This window comes from Lipomyces japonicus (assembly GCF_038497905.1).
Source record: "Lipomyces japonicus strain CBS 7319 unplaced genomic scaffold V1514scaffold_25, whole genome shotgun sequence".
Classification (NCBI taxonomy): Eukaryota; Fungi; Ascomycota; class Lipomycetes; order Lipomycetales; family Lipomycetaceae; genus Lipomyces; species Lipomyces japonicus.
The window spans coordinates 1-16070 of record NW_027117837.1 but is presented as its reverse complement, the minus strand read 5'-3'; the positions used below and the strand labels follow the sequence as shown (position 1 = coordinate 16070).

Below are 16070 nucleotides of genomic sequence, written 5' to 3'. Positions count from 1 at the left end.
ACCTCGCCGCTGTAATTGGTTGCACCGCCACAGTTTTGTGCTGTATTCCAATGCGCCACGCCCTCTTACGCCACGCTGACGTCAACGAAAGTGGTGTGGCTCAATGGCAAAGCAGCTGCAACCGCGATTACGTTATGAATACATAATACACATCATATTTAGCACGTCACTGCCGATATATATACACATACTTTATGCTACAGATTTATTTATATGTTCACTACTACTCTATACGAAACCCATTTATTTCTCCTTCGTCAAAATGTTTACAATTCGGTCTCCATGCGTGTCAGGCGACCATAAACCCTGTAAAAATATCTGGTTAGCCACCACCGACATGATGCACACAGCAAAAAAACAAGGTTTGGCGAAAAGTTGGAACAGAGCACAAAGAAGGGAAAAAAACTTTAGTGATCATGCCAAACGGCGAAACAACATATTGATCACCCGGTAACCTTATTTGACAAAGCTTTCTCCCATGAAGAAAAAAAATTTCCCTCCTTGTTGTCGAAGGCGTGCTTTTGGCTTATTGTCCATTTTTTTTTCTTTTTCTTATTGCGTACGCCTTTAAACTTTTTTGATTGGTCCTCGTGGTCTTCTAGAACAACTCTTTTTGATTCGCAATGTCAGGTTACCCAGGCATATTCCCCCAAAAAACCTTGTTCTCTTTAATGTCGACCCATCCAACCTCAAAAAATGTTCAAAACGAAAAACGGAAAAGAGAAAAAAAAAATAAAACTTGATAAAAAAGAATATAATAAAAAAAAAATTTGATACATACTCTCGTGGCATTCTATACTGAATCATGCCAGCATAAATCATGCAATTTTTTGCATATCGTCGTAACTCGCCAGTTTTCTAATGGTTTTAATCAATCGTTAGTGTTCAATGCCACATTAGCTACCCCAACGGTGGCTCTAGCTTTCAAGGGGGTCGCATGTGGCACTCACCTTGCTTCGGCTAGCATCACCATACGCGCTGCCATCAAGCTCACGCGTTACCTGTAGGCAACATTCCATTGCCAAAACCAGTAACGCCGGCACGTTTCTGGCAACGTTCTCATCCAATTCACCAAATTGTTGCGCACGCCGCCGGATACTTCCTGTATCATTATCTAATTCGACCGGCAGAACATTGACTTTGGCAATATTCTAAATTAATAATTAGCAAAACGAAAACCTCCCCGTAAGTTGGCGATTGGCTTACCTCTAAGCACTCTTCCGGCTTGCCTGCATCAAATGCGCGCCGTGCGTCCACAATCTGCAACAAGATCCCGCATGTTTCCCGATTCCGTGCCGATACTCGTTTCAAAATCTCGCCATTGTTCGAATACACGGTCATCATGTTGCGTGCAAGTTGCACCGGGTCCTCAGCAGCGATAAGTGACATGCTCACGCCCGCGCCAATCTCGTCCCTAGACATGTCGGCGATGGCAAGGGACTCGCCCAGGGTTTTGTTGATGATGGAAACCACAACATCATATTCTTCCGACAAGTGATAAAGCAATACCGCGTCAGCAGTTCGGCCGTCTTGATCTGCCTGCACGGCTGCCTGTTCAGTGATTGTTCGCAGGTACTGCTTCTCGTCACTAATCTTGATCAACTCCATTTTGCGCTCTATTATGCCCGCCTCCCTGGTTCCGTCTGCTCGCACATCTCCCAATAATTCAGCAAAATCCCTAGTCTCAAGTACAAGTTCACGCAGGGCTTCATGGCAAAGCTTCAATTGTTGCTTGCCGGTTTTCACCGTGGTCACATCACCATTTAAGCAAATCAAGCTGATATAATCAACTGCAACTTCCGGATCTGTTCGTCTAAAATCTCGCGTATAGTAACCAACCAACCTGGCAAAATTTATTTCCGGCCGCCCTGCACTATCCAACGTCAACAGATCAACGTCAGCCGAGGTGGTGTCATCGGATACCCGCAATAATCCATAATATGCTAGCGCAATCGCAAAATGTACAGCATCAATCGCGTGAAACTTGTACAAATAATGAATCGCTCGCTCATATTGACCGGTAAGAAGCAAGATCTGGAAGTACACGACCGGATTCGATCCCTTGGGATTAAAATGCTTGGCTCCAAATTGGACAACCATATTGCGTAAATCATTTAACGTGTAGGCGTCAGTTCCGACTCCGCTAAAAACATCCGCTGCTCCCGTGGGTTCCTGAACAAGCGCCAACTGTACCCATAACCAATCCTCAGTCACGAGCACAACCTGAGGAATTTGCTTGCGATTAAGTTCACAACGACCAATAATCTTATAAAGTGCAAACTTGAACGGGTCATCAGTCTTTGGATCGTATGCTCTAATGTGATGGTTAAACTCCGCCTGCAATCGCTCGGCCAATTCTCGAGGCAATCGTCGGTCGTCACCAGACTTGGCATAAGCTTTCAAATATGCCGGGAACCCGCGTTCAATCTTTTGAAATATACTCTCAAACTGAACAGTAAATTCCAGTGCATCTTGCATATGCCCCGATCTAAGAAGATAATACAATAATGCCCAGATTGGGATATTATTCACAACCTTACAAGAAAAAATTTTTAGCATATCATCCCCTTAAGAATAAACAAGTTTTCATACCTCCAAATTTTGTTTTATCCAAATGCCATTTTTCATAAACCGCAATTTTAAAAACGCCTGGACTTTATTAATAACCGATGGAATTCCTCCCAATTGTGCCTCTTGAGGGTACTTGGCAATCTCGGTCTCGATCAATTTGAAGAATTGTGCTTCCAAATACTTGCGTGACCCGTTACGAATCATGTTGCGAACCTGAATACCCTGACTCGAGTCATCTGCACTTTCGATATAAGACTTGCCAAACTTGCGTTCCGGCGTGTCATTTGGAATCACGTATGACAATGACGCCCAGGAATCGTATAGTTGTTGCGATCGAGTATCTGTACCCCATGACTTGACCACGTCTGCAAGCGCATCAATCAGTGGCACAGGTCGATGTTCTAAGCGATACGCATTCAGAGCTGAAACGACTTTGGCATATCGCTCTTGCCTATTCTGAATCAATAATCCAACTTGTTGTTGTTGCTGCTGTTGTTGAGAAGATGACAAATAATTCAAGTCAATATTACCAACATCCGAAAATTCCAACACTCCAGAAACAGGGCCCAGCACGCTCCTTCCAATCGAACCCTTTTTCCATCCGGTTTGCAGCACGTTTTTCTGTTCCAGTGATTTCGTTTTTGCATCAACGCTTGTCGTTGCTGTTAACGACGACAAGGATGATGATGATGATAATGGAACATGTGATGCCTGTCCAGAAAACCCCAGTTCTTGAGATAATTTTGCAGCCGTGCCTCGAGGTACCAACCCGAAATGTTCGCAAACTAACAATTTCTCATAATTCCAATCCAACCTAATATTCTGCGCAATAAATAAATCAAATTTTTTAGTCGTTTGTCGCACGCTATCCTCAATTGAAGCAATAATGTTTTCTTCACGCTTGTATCGTAAAAATCCCTTGATGTCAGTCTCGGACGTGTATGTCACGGGCTCGATAGTAGTCCTTAACTCGACGGTGTCAAGATCCTGGGCAATATCTTCAGCGTTGATCCCACTAGCTGCCAGCAAATAGTGACTATATTTTTTTGTTTTTTGAAACAGTTCCCAAAGTTAGCCAGTATTTTTTTTTAAACAAAAAGCCTTTACAAAACATACGCTTTGGTATCACCTTCGGTCCCATTTGAAGCAATTCGCTCTCGCAATGCTCTAGCTCTACCTGCAATTTCATTAATGCCGAGTTGAATCGAACCTAATCCGGTCACGGTCCTGGGTAAGCTCTTTGTGCTTTCCAAAAGTTGATCCAGTAATGACGCGGCTGGTGGTAACAGTGCCGTTGTAGAAGCCGCCGTGGTTACCGTAGAAATGGCAGTAGCGTTAGTCAATAATGTCGCTGACATTTCTTTCCAGATAAGCTCCGAACTGGTTTGTTGCGATTAAATTGTTATTGTTTGCCTGGTTATACTTAACTTTTCACAAAAACGAACGCGACCAGCAGTTAATTATTGATCCGCGACTTCAAATCGTCCAAAAAAAAAAATACTGCAGATTTTAGCAAGTCTAATAAACTATTTTTTGTAATGTGAAGTTTTGCTAAGTGTACACTTGAACTAAAATTTTAAGACCGATTGGTATTGCCAGATTTACGTTTTCTCCAATTATCAGGGATGCGCGACATCAAAAGCTTTATATTGGGTGACATTTTTTGAACCGCACACTGACGAATTTTCATATTCATATTTAATACCATTCATAACTAACAACTAATTAGTTAGTTAATGATACGTTTTGTATATATTGAATTGAAAATTTTTTTGGGCATAGGTCTTTTTTTTATTGAATAAATTAATTATTAGTCAATTAAGTCATGTACGTTTTGAGCGAGCGTTGTTATCATGTATCATTGAATAATTAATATGTTAATTTACAATTATATTACAAACTATTATAAGGAATACTTGACAAAATCAAGATCTTCCAGAGACGACAAGATTTCACCGTATTCACCAATAATTTCATGCTTTTTATGTTCAAATTCGTTCAAGATTCTCGGATCCGGAATCCAAATCACTTGCGAGCCGGCTGCTTTTGCACCAACCACACCCGGAATACCATCTTCAAACACAAGGCATTCCTCAGGCTTAATATGGTCTTGTTCATTTTCAATATCGGCGTTTAAACTGTCGAGTGCAACCAGCCAAATGTCTGGTGCCGGCTTGCCCCTGCCAAGAGGGATGCGCGGGTCGTCACCAAGCACCTTGTGCTTGGTAAACAAGGAAAACATGTCTTGCAAATGGGCAGTTTTCAAGTTGTAATTGTGAGTATGACTGGAACTGGCCAGCGCAATGGGCACGTTTTTGCTGACCAGGTACTTGAGTAACTCATGCGCGCCCGGCATGGGCCTTGTGTTTGACCATAATTGCTTCTGCAAGCCAGACGTTTTGGCAAACAACTCGTCAGGCGTGTAGGGCAAATTTGACCACTCTATGAGACGCTTGGCAGCGAAAGGGCCCGGCAGGCCCTGTAATTCAGCCTTAATGGCCCAGGGCAGTGGGCCTTTGCCGTGCTCGGCCAGTACCTGATTAACTACGGCAGTATATATTTCTTCCGAGTTGATCAGAAGGCCATCCATGTCTACATGGCAGCTCCGGGGGACCAAGGTTAGCTAAAACAGAAACAAAAAAAGCTGCACAGATTTGCATGTATACCAAACAGACAGGCCCTGATGGGTGGGCTCGGAGATGGTGACAAGGATGTTCTGATGAGTTAGCATTTGAGTAGCACACAGGCATGAATTCTACAATCTTACCGAGAAGTCATTACAAGGGACGGTTGGGTGGATACAAAAACACAATTAGTCGAGTTGTCGCCACCGTTCACTAACTAAAGTGATTTTGACTCACACTTACGCACGGCCTGCCCGGCGCAGTGATTGGTCACATCACTGATTGTGCTGGGTCCATTAGTACAGAAATCGCACGCAGAAAAAGGCCGCGAATGACGCACCAGCACAACCGGCGGCGGGGCGCTCTGGCTTATATCTTGCGCCTCTTCACCGTCTCCGGGTCGAACTTCGTCGCCATCGCACCGAACCTCCTTTCTGCCTCTGCCTGTTTCGTGATTTCTATTTCTTTTTTTCCTGGTTATTGGTTATTGGTTATTGGTTATTGGTTATTGGTTTTTGTATTTGGTTTGGTGTGTTTAAGTTTTTGTTTACGTCGTTCTTGGACGGTGCTGGTGTTTGCTTTTGCTTCCTTTGTTTGATCTTCTGTTCTTTCCTCTCATCTTCCATCGTTATCAGTCATGGCCACCGTTGTCGCCTTCATCTTCCTCAACTAAGAAGGGTTTCCATTTTTTTGGCCTTTTCTTTTTTTTTTTTCACAAAGATCGTTCGATATTACTCTGAACAGCCGGAACCATACGTGTGGGATTTTATGTTCTAATATTATTGCACCGAGAGTCATATTATTTCGATCCTGTGATTTGCCTCACTTCTTATCCTCTGGTTTACTCTTTTACTCGTTTATATCGGTTTAGCTCTGGTCACTCTGACTTTTTTTTTCCTCCTCCTCTTTCACTCCTAATCTTTTGGATTTTGGGTAGCCACTAGCGCACGCTGAACATTTTCTTTTTATTGGCACTTTCTTGCTTATAATTTTCATAAGATTTATATTATTTGGTTCTGCCTGCGTTCTGTCGCTGCTACTCAAGTACCATCCTTAATATAGTTTCCTTTTTTCGGTTTCTACATTTGGTTTACCCCTTTGCAGTCTCGTTTTATTATTGATACTACTTCAACCATGCTTGCTTCGGCAAATACGTCTTTGCCTTCGATTTCGGATGCACCTGATTCAAAACATACCACCGACCTGGCTGCCTTGGTTCATGCTGTCTGCATGGTCGCTGGTAGGTCGTCGTCATCGTTTGCTTCTTCTCCGTCTTCGTCTTCCTCAACGGCTTCATCCAACGGATTCACGCCACCTTCCGTGACTTCATTCTCCGTTTCATCTATTTCCCCTGCTTCCACCCGATCTTCGGACGTGTCACCCATCTGTGGCGCCCGTTATTTACCCCTGCCTCATGCCGGTGCTGCCGACACGACCGGCACTTTCGCACCGCCTATGTCGTTTATCAGAGCCAGCCGCAGTGATATTGCCAATAATACTGCTAATGATAATTTTGCTCTTGATGTTTGCCATTCGGCAGCAAACTCGGGAAAGCCAGCAACTAAAATTGCTGCTAACCTCCAACGACGGCATTCTTCATCTTCTCATGCACAACATCACGATCCGCTCAAACCTAAAAATTTTTCTTCGTTTAAGGTCTCAAAGAATATTAACACAACCACAACTACCACAAATGCATTGACTACTGCCATACCTTCCGAACAGATTGCTCGGTTGCCAGCAGCTTCGCGGGCAGCTTTTGTCAGTTCTTTAATTGGTATGACTTTGAGCAAATTAATTAAACCAAATATAACAAAATATGGCAATAATTAGCTAACTGTTATTTTTTTTTTTTTTCCAGAATCGGCAGCGCTACTGATTGAAGAAATATGGCCGTCTGCCAGGTCCGACGATGTCGAAGATGGCTCAAAAGTGTTGGCACTTCGTGACTACATCAAGGAAACATTGCGACGATCTCGAAGTTCATATTCCACATTACAGGTAGCGTTATACTACTTAGTGATATTGCGACCAAAAGTCGAACGCCCGGAATTACTTCAGCCATCAATGAATTCGTTGCATTGCGGCAGGCGAGCATTTTTGGCGTCCCTGATCTTGGCTAACAAATATTTGCAAGATAAGAATTATTCTTCTTTGGCATGGAGCAAGATCTGTGGCTTGCCCACGACTGAAATTAACAGTAACGAGATTGCTTTTTTAAAGGCTATCGACTGGAATTTGCACGTTCCAGAGCATGTGTATGAACAATGGTCACAAACATTGCTTGCATCTGCGTACGTGATTGGACGTCGTCAGTCTTATGGAACGTCAATCATAAGCTCGCCCGTCAAGGTTTAACATGTTAAATTTGAACTGTGATAAAAATATGAGCATAAAAAAAAAGAAATGTTTTTTTTATTAGTACATAGGAGAGCAAAAAAAAAATCGTTAAAAGGTTTTTTTTTGCAAAAAAGGATTTCAATGGACCTAATGATACAACGAACGTTCGGTCGGATGTAACTATAATATATTAAAATTTTTTATTTGCCAAATTTTTTTTTTTTTAAAGAATACCCTGCAATCCCAACTAAATCATAATTTGTAAGATATGTCATTTGTTTTAGTATTTTTTTTTTGAAAATACTAGTATTTATTATTCAAGACCAGAAAGGCAAAAAATAAAAAAATAAAAAAAAATTAGGTGACGTAAAAAAAAATTAATTTTAAAAAATATGATTCGACCCAGGATCGAACTGGGGACGTTCTGCGTGTTAAGCAGATGCCATGACCAACTAGACCATCGAACCATATAAAAATTTCAAAAATATTTGTTATATATTTTAAAATTAGCACGTGACTGCGCGGCACTTGTCTGCGATTAATGGTGATCGTGTTGTGTTTTCATTATAATGTTTAAAAAAAAAAAAAAAAAAAAATCCCTGTTGTCGTCTTTGTAGCGGATATTTTGCTTCTCTCTTCATCTTTCTGTTATATTCTCTGTTTCTTCGCTCCGTTACACCATTTTTGGTTGATTTTCGTTTGTCTTAATTTGTTCTTTATTTTCTCCTACACTAAGTAGTCAATACAACATAGGGCAGTCTGTGTCCCTTTTTAAGATAAAAAAAATTTTTTTTAATGTGTAAAGGAATCGGGTCTACATAGGTTGCAGTCTACAATCACCCACATAACGGAAAGAATAGGAGTGGTGGCAAAATTTTTGCTAACGACATTCCAGGCATTTGCGCCAACATATTTTCAATCTCAGCGGCCATGGAGGCTTTCCAAGCACGAAAATCAGGACTTTGAAGAGCAGCGGTATAAGACAACTGTTTCGGGGGTGAGGTGGTGGACACCGCATGTACTAGTGCATCAAAAACAAAACTCTGAGCATACAACAGCTTGGTAAACACGAATGTCATATCCGGAAGAAGAATGCATCTCGAGAAAAGGGAAGCCGTGTTCACGGAAAGTGACATTGCGGCGAACAGTGATCTGGTTCGAAAACGGATTAAGCATATGATAAGCGTGGAGACCATTGCAACCAACAAGGATCATATCATCAGTGCGGGAGCGAATTGATGAGTTCTTTATAAAGCACGGAGATGTGTTGTGGAAGCAGATGAGTCACGAAGCAATTCCCAAGGGGACCGAGGGACAGATTGAGAATATACACTGTTGTGACAAGAACTTCAGTTCAGAGCTTGTCAGGAAGACACAAATCCAGCATCATGATACGGAGCTTGGTAGTAATCGTGCGGTCACTGCGTTCACCCGGGCCGTTCTGTTCAGGAGCATAAACAGCGCTATGTTAAGGGGTAATACCATGCTCTTGGTAATAGTCTAAAAGAGCCTGGGACATGAATTCACGTGCACGGTCACAGTGGAGATATTTGGGAAATCAGGCCATGTCGTGACTTGAGAGAAATCAGAAATCTGCACATCAAGACCAAAACATCAAACTTGGCAGCAAGAGGAAATGCCCAGGAAAAGGTTCATTCGTAATGAGAAGAAACGATGTGGCTGAAGTAGATACAGCTGGAGGAAAATTCGATTGACCCCCACAGACATCCATGTGCAAACGAAACAGAGATTCACTCGGATGAACAACAGGAATCACAGGGTCGATTCGGGTGTGGCGGAAGGACTTTGCGACGGGCATACTATATTTAATATATTACATTTTTTTGTAATGTTTGTGTTTGTGTTTGTGTTTGTGTTGTGATTTTGTTTTTTTTAATTTCTACCTGGTACTTTATTTTGTCCAACATCCTGAGAAGAACCTTATTTTCATGTTATAGTGTTCTTCCTTTTTTAAGATATATTTTCAGTAAGGGGTTTGTTCTTTTATCAGTTATTTAACAAAGTCGTATCACGGTAATATTTTAAAAATTCGCAGCATGGATTAATTTGTTAAAGAATTCGAACCGATGCATCCGCCAGGCTATTACCCAATTAAAAAAAAAAAGAAAAAAAGAAATTGATTGGTTACACTTACACTGGCCTACCGGGGTGGATGATAAGATTGTACGGAATGCAACGTAAAACTCGTAATCGTTTAGATTATCATCGCATTTCTTATTTAGGTAAACAAATCCCCCCTCTGACAAGTTGCCTTGTCACTAAACAAAAAGCGATGTTACAATTGCTAGTTTGCTGCTTCACGTCGATTTATTACGATTTTAAAAAATATAGATTTTTTTCATGCCAGGCCACTTAAAAACAAGTGGGTTTGATTATTTATTATGAAATGATGGTTACTTAGAACATTTTGCCAGGCACGACTTCATCAAACATTCAGACCTTTGTTAATACAAGATCCATGGGATGCTATTAGTTCAGCAAACTTCAAAACAAGGCGAATGACTTGAATTCTTGCCGACTTTTAGGATACGGCCATACGAAATTCTCAGCAATCAGTCATGGAGAAATATTTTTAATCAATTATAAGTGCGATATGGCAACAGGGCTAATGGTTTCTGATGGGATTTCATTACTTTTTTTTCTATATATTCTTTTATATTACTCTGCCTATAACTACGTGCCATGCCTCATTTGTATTTTTCCGCGCATTATTAGGACCTGATATAGTATCGTAATATCGTCCTTTTTTTTTAATTATTTATTTTTCAGCGTATAGCTAGCTACACGAAATACAAAAAAAAAGTCACGCACATGACTATAGTACGATTATTTAACGATTATCTACCAATTATTTGCGACGTAACCAATCGCAAATCGTGTACTGTATAGTCATCGTTTACTTGGATAAACGATTAATCTCAAATCGTAATCCTACCCCTTCCCTGTAGACCAGGCCTTGGTATGGCTTCAAACTTTTGCATGACTTGTACCCTATGGCGGGCGTATATGACTCGTCGTTGACTTTTTTTGGTTTGCATCAAGGTTTCAGTTTACGGTACAATATGTTTACGTCTGGATAAGAATGTGGCTTTTTTTTTTTTTTTTTTTTTTAAGTCAAGTCCATTAAACGTAGGAAATGATGCTTAATAATTGAACGGACAAAAACAGATAAATTAAAAAAAAGAAACTTCAAGAGAATGACATGCCAAAATGACAAACATAACACTATAGTTTAATGGTAAAAAAATATAATTAGTTGGCCGATTGGCGAACATATATGGGTGGGTATCAACTGATAATCGATATCGTCAATGAAATAATCATGAACTAAACTACGGCAAAAAACACATGCATATTAACTGGTATACGGTTATTATAGGTAGGTAGTATGTCTAATGAGTCATTAAATGCAGTAGCTATACATTAAGAAAAAAAGATACATGTTAAATATTAAAAAAAAAAAAAAATTCATATCATCAAACCATCAACTATTACCAACCTTTCCCAAAAATACATTATTAGAAATATATATAGATATATATATCATAACCCAACCAATCCATTATCTTTATACAAATAACCAGCATACAATTAGTAATTCTTTCATTCCCATCCCATACAGAATTTCGCATAAAGGAGAAAGAAGTTCTGTTTTGTTTCATTCAATACACCAAAAAAAATAAATAAAATAAAAATGAAGATGAAATGAAAATGAAAATAAAAATTAAAATGAAAAATGAAAAATGAAAAATGAAAAATGAAAATACATCAGTCAAACCTCACCTGCATGCCTTCTTATCATCTCAATCACTCGCTCATACTCACCAAAAATAAATGAAAAAAAAAAGCTTTTGTTATATAATTCACTTGTAAAGTAAAAAAAAAAAAAAAAAAACCATTGTCAATTATCAATACCCGGTGCTACCACATCCTTTAACAAGTGAGTGTCTTTTTAATGCATCTTTTCGAGAGAAAGATTTGTCACAATTCGGACAAGGGAATGGCTTAACATCCAAATGAATTCGCTTATGTCGTTTTAAATCATGATTTCGGTTAAACGATTGCGGGCATTGATCACATTTAAAAGGCCGGTCTTGCATTGATAACAACGATGAAGAAGATGACGATGAGATGTATTGGTAATTATGATGTTGATGCTGCTGTTGTATTATACTTCCATGCATGTATTGTGCTTGAGAAGTTGCAGGTAGCGGTAATTGTTGTAGATGATGAGAAGGAGGAGGAATGTGATGATGCGCATGTGGGTGAGGTAGTGTATACGATGGCGGATACCGCACTGATAAAGGATCATTTAACGACGTACGTGGAGCCGATAGTGATGACCAATGAGAGTGTGAAGCAGCTGAAGCTGACGATGACGATGATGACGATTGCTGCCACGACGGCTCTGATGCCGCACTAGCGTAGTAATATTGAGTTTGAGAAGACTGATACGGATCTGGCGGAGACGAAAATGCAGATGATGATGACGGTGAATGAATCATGGTAACGGTGGCAGATGGCGAAGACGATGAAGATGAAGAAGAATGCGGTGGTGGCAGAACAGGACCAGCGTTTAATGAATTGTTGTATGATGATAACGAAGACGTTAGTGAAGATGTTGGTGCCGTGCTCGAGACTGAACTTGCGGCCGCAGCGTAAGTGGATGATGTTAGTGAAGGAAGAAAATATTGAGAAGGCGCGGTAGAAAATGAATACCGCCTCGATGACGGCGGTGATGCAGTCACAGAACCTGATGAAGATGAAGATGCGGCAGCCCAAAACGTGGAAGACGTGTTGGGATATGATGATGACATGGTCGACAGTGATGATAATGACGATGAACCGCCATTATTAAAAAATGGATCCGATGATGAAGATGAGCTCGTAGGCGAGTCATAAGTCGGCGGCGTCAGCATGTTGCTTGCACTACTGATCGAAGTCGTGCTGCCAAGTGAGGAAGATATGGACGCCGTGCCGGTCATAGGCGGACTCATGGGCGGATTCAGCATGTGTAACGAAGGCAGGTTGTTGCTGGTATTAATAATTCGGTCGTGGTTAGAGCCGAGGTGGACGTTGCTATTATTGCTGTTATGAATACTTTTATTATCTAACAGCAGGCTTCGAATTGCAATTGACCCCGGTATGTCGCCTTCATCGTGTGATGGTAGCTTGGAACTGGTCATGATTGGACCTTGAGCCGTGTTGTGGACAGTGGGGAACATTATACGAGCATGAAGTGCACACGCAAAGAGCCAGAACCAGAACCAGACCCAGAATAGAAGAGTCCAGAAAACAAGGGGCAAAAAATTCGCTGGTGAATAGCAAAAGAAGAAACCAAGATGATGGTGAAAAGTGACGGAAAAAGGCTAAAAATGATAAGGCCTATCTATAAGTATATCGTGGCCCGACAGCCCATAACTGACTCTCTCGTTATTTTTCGAATATCAACGTTTTGAGGGCAAGCAATTGGGAGCAAAGCGAAAAAAATAAATATATAGATATAGAAATCGTGGCCTAACGGTGAACATACAAGAGACATATAATATATTGTGGGCGGCCATGGCATGGGTTTTAAACCCCGTGCTCAGCGGAACCAAAAAAAAGGCTAGATAATGGAAACATAAGCATATTACGACCGTGATGCTGCAGTACCAAACCCAACCCGGACCAGTTGCAATCATATAGTATAGTACTATATAATTTTATTATACATATAGGCTTTCGCTCTCCATTTTGCGTTGTGGCCCCCGGGTCAAGGCGAGATAAAGAAGTGGGCTCAATACTAAGTTATCAGCAACTTGCCGGGCTGATAAGGTACCGCCTCGGCGGGCGATAGAGCGCGGTACCTGGCCTTGGCATGACAAAGTTGTATCTGCACTGTATTGTACACGGACCCGGGCGACTCAAAAAAAAACAAAAAAAACGAAAACCAGCGTATGTAATCAAGCAGCGCTGAGTTGGGGACGAGTCAGCCCTTTTCCCCTTTTTGGCATGCCGAGCCCAAGTAAAAGATTGCATTTTAACGGTAACTGGCCTCCGGGGCAGCAAACTCAATTTGGACAGTCTACATTATTCTGCACAAAAGGTCACATTTATTATTAACTTAATTAGCAGTGCAGTCTTTTTCTCTGTCCTTATTGTTTGGTCCCTTTCGTGCACTAACCAAAAGATGAACACTAATTGTCAAAAAAAAATAATAAAAAAATGATAAAAAGGGAATATCTTTATCTTATGTGGGGAGGGACAGCCATTTATCGCGGCAATGCAAGCAAGCCTAATAATTCGTCCATGGTATAAGTATTTTTCTTTTCCTTGCCTGTTAATGCAGGGCCGGTTAAAAAAAAGCGGTGGCGTTGGAATGTCTATGTGAACATTCATTCTACACTAATCAAGCCTCCGAGGAAAGAGGCGTCCGTCAAAAAAAAAAAAAAAATAAAATAAAATAAAATACAAATGTATATTTCTTTAACTTCTATAAAGGCACCTAAAGAAAAAACATGTCAAGTATATGGCATGACGTATGCATCAGTTACTGACTTATGACAAGCGTGGATATATAAAAGCCAGACATGTAACAAGTAATTCAAATTTGATTCAACCAGTTGGATCCGGTATGATGCGTTTTATTCGTGTGGATAATGCGCGTGTTGATGGTCCGTTCGTGAACTTTCAGTCCCCAAATTCATCACAAGATAAGCAATGCCGCACATAATATAAGCTATATCTCACTCACCGCGAAAACACCACACAATAACCCGATTCACACTTTCATTACTCACTGTTCTGCCTTGTGATATCAGGTGGGTCATGCCGCCTATTTTTTTTAATAAATGTTTACCTTTACTAACAAGTTCAATTGGCGCCATGATCGGTAACGCATATATACATAGTAAGTACTATACGTAAATGTTTCTAGTCTGTTAATACGGCCCCTTTGAAAAGGTTATATAAGGATTGGAAATAACAAAAAACTGATAATTATATAACTGGGTCCTTGATATTACAATCGCCTGTATGATAAATCGGTCTTGGTTTCAATTGAATCATTGACCGTTTTCCTATCTTCACTGTTCAGCAATAAGACTAGTTAACTTGCATATACTAATCATTAGTATTTTATACATGCAAGAAAATCAGTTTATTACGTATCTACTTTAGTCAAATAATTGAAACGATCTTTTTTATAAAAAAATTGCGATGCACTACGCTATATTAGTTTTTTAAGATAATTTGCAGTTTTGCAGTTTTGCAGTTGGGCTCATTCGTCTCTTTTGGTCTTATCAGCATGATACTCCTAGTACATGTGCAATATCAATTGACATATAAATGTTATTGTTATTGTCAGAGATAATCTCTTTTAAACGCAATAGTTATACTAATTAGTACGCATTGGATAAGTGCAAGCCAATATACTGAACAGGACTGACTGAGTGAAAAAAAATAACTGTAGTAATAAAATTTGAAAATATTGTGCATGATATGATTAAATTTAATTTGATTTGTTTTCTTGCCACGAAGTGAGTGCGTTCCCTTATTTTTTTCATCACGAGTGTTCGGTTGCCCATTCTATCCAACTCAAGGCAAACTCATGCTGCCGCAGAAATACTACAAAGATTGATTAATTTTTTTTTTTAATTTTATTAAATTTGCGGCACATTTTTTCAAATTAGACTGATGACTTTGCCAATGGGATTACATCACATCGCTCCCTAACATCGTTTATATTGTCATGTGACGGTGCACTATCATTGGTTCAAATTTCGTCATTATATCTTATTATATCATTATATGCATCATACTTTGTCCTCTTGCTCTCTTGTCGCGATTAGTCTGTGAAATATTGTCAACATATCGCTCTCATATAACTATCAATCACTAGAGTGGGTCCGTGCATCAGCACGATTAGAAAGTAGTTCGCACATATACGCCACTAATTCTGAAAGTTATTTGTATCAGTCAAGTTGCTGCATTCACCAAATATAATAATGAGTGTAAGCAATAAATTATTTATTAATAAATAATTTCAAATGTGATTAATTATTCCAGATGGAAATTCTTTGTCATATAACTAGTTCGGTGTAGCGTTTTATTACCAAATCGACAATTTTTTCCGAACTCGATTGCGAAACTTTAATCCTTTGAAAATGCTATAGCTAGTTAGGTACGTCATCCTTACTTAATTAGGTAACTATTAAGTTATAAACACGAAACCCACGAATTGAAATTCTGATTGTTCTTTATTATAATCCTTGTACGTCTCATGATTCGTTTCTATACATATTTTTGTATTTTAAATTTTAGTTACAATAATACGAATCGTTAGTTATGTAAGTAACTTGTTATCTTCTTGTTAACTAATACATTCTTTTGCTTACACATTTTTCTCTCTAAGGGTCTTTTTTTTTTTATCTTATTAAAAAGGAGCCATACAGCACCCCGATTATATTATTCTATAAATAAATATTGAACATCAACCATATAAGCATATAAGAGTAGAGAAAATAATTATAA

At 39.7% G+C, this 16070-nt stretch overlaps 5 protein-coding genes and 1 non-coding gene across 6 annotated transcripts; 2 read left to right on the top strand and 4 right to left on the bottom strand.

Moving 5' to 3' along the window:
* Positions 1–151: 151 nt before the first annotated feature.
* V1514DRAFT_332616 (Nup93/Nic96-domain-containing protein) lies at positions 152–4260 on the bottom strand. The gene is made up of 6 exons (XM_066927880.1): positions 3688–4260; positions 2593–3607; positions 1207–2535; positions 951–1151; positions 782–858; positions 152–306 (listed from the first exon to the last, which is right to left on the bottom strand). Exons 1-6 carry the CDS (start codon positions 3927–3929, stop codon positions 267–269), a joined length of 2904 nt encoding a protein of 967 aa, XP_066782714.1. The 5' UTR covers positions 3930–4260; the 3' UTR covers positions 152–266.
* A 142-nt stretch (positions 4261–4402) lies between these two features.
* On the bottom strand, positions 4403–5392 carry V1514DRAFT_332611 (HAD-like domain-containing protein). The gene is made up of 3 exons (XM_066927879.1): positions 5339–5392; positions 5238–5287; positions 4403–5163 (listed from the first exon to the last, which is right to left on the bottom strand). The coding sequence occupies exons 1-3, from the start codon at positions 5347–5349 to the stop codon at positions 4475–4477; spliced, it is 750 nt and encodes a 249-aa protein (XP_066782713.1). The 5' UTR covers positions 5350–5392; the 3' UTR covers positions 4403–4474.
* A 937-nt stretch (positions 5393–6329) lies between these two features.
* Positions 6330–7644, top strand: V1514DRAFT_357780 (uncharacterized protein; the record flags this gene model as incomplete). Its single annotated transcript, XM_066929665.1, has 2 exons — positions 6330–6972; positions 7057–7644. The coding sequence occupies 2 exons, from the start codon at positions 6330–6332 to the stop codon at positions 7551–7553; spliced, it is 1140 nt and encodes a 379-aa protein (XP_066782712.1). The 3' UTR covers positions 7554–7644.
* A 284-nt stretch (positions 7645–7928) lies between these two features.
* Positions 7929–8002, bottom strand: V1514DRAFT_t63. Its single transcript has one exon. It is a non-coding gene; the product is annotated as a tRNA-Val (tRNA).
* A 110-nt stretch (positions 8003–8112) lies between these two features.
* On the top strand, positions 8113–8308 carry V1514DRAFT_332607 (uncharacterized protein; the record flags this gene model as incomplete). Its single annotated transcript, XM_066927878.1, has 1 exon — positions 8113–8308. A coding segment is annotated over one exon (158 nt), but the record flags the coding sequence as incomplete, so codon positions are not given.
* A 3156-nt stretch (positions 8309–11464) lies between these two features.
* On the bottom strand, positions 11465–11656 carry V1514DRAFT_282013 (uncharacterized protein; the record flags this gene model as incomplete). The annotated part of the gene is made up of 1 exon (XM_066925089.1): positions 11465–11656. One exon carries the CDS (start codon positions 11654–11656, stop codon positions 11465–11467), a length of 192 nt encoding a protein of 63 aa, XP_066782710.1.
* Between the last annotated feature and the right edge of the window lie 4414 nt (positions 11657–16070).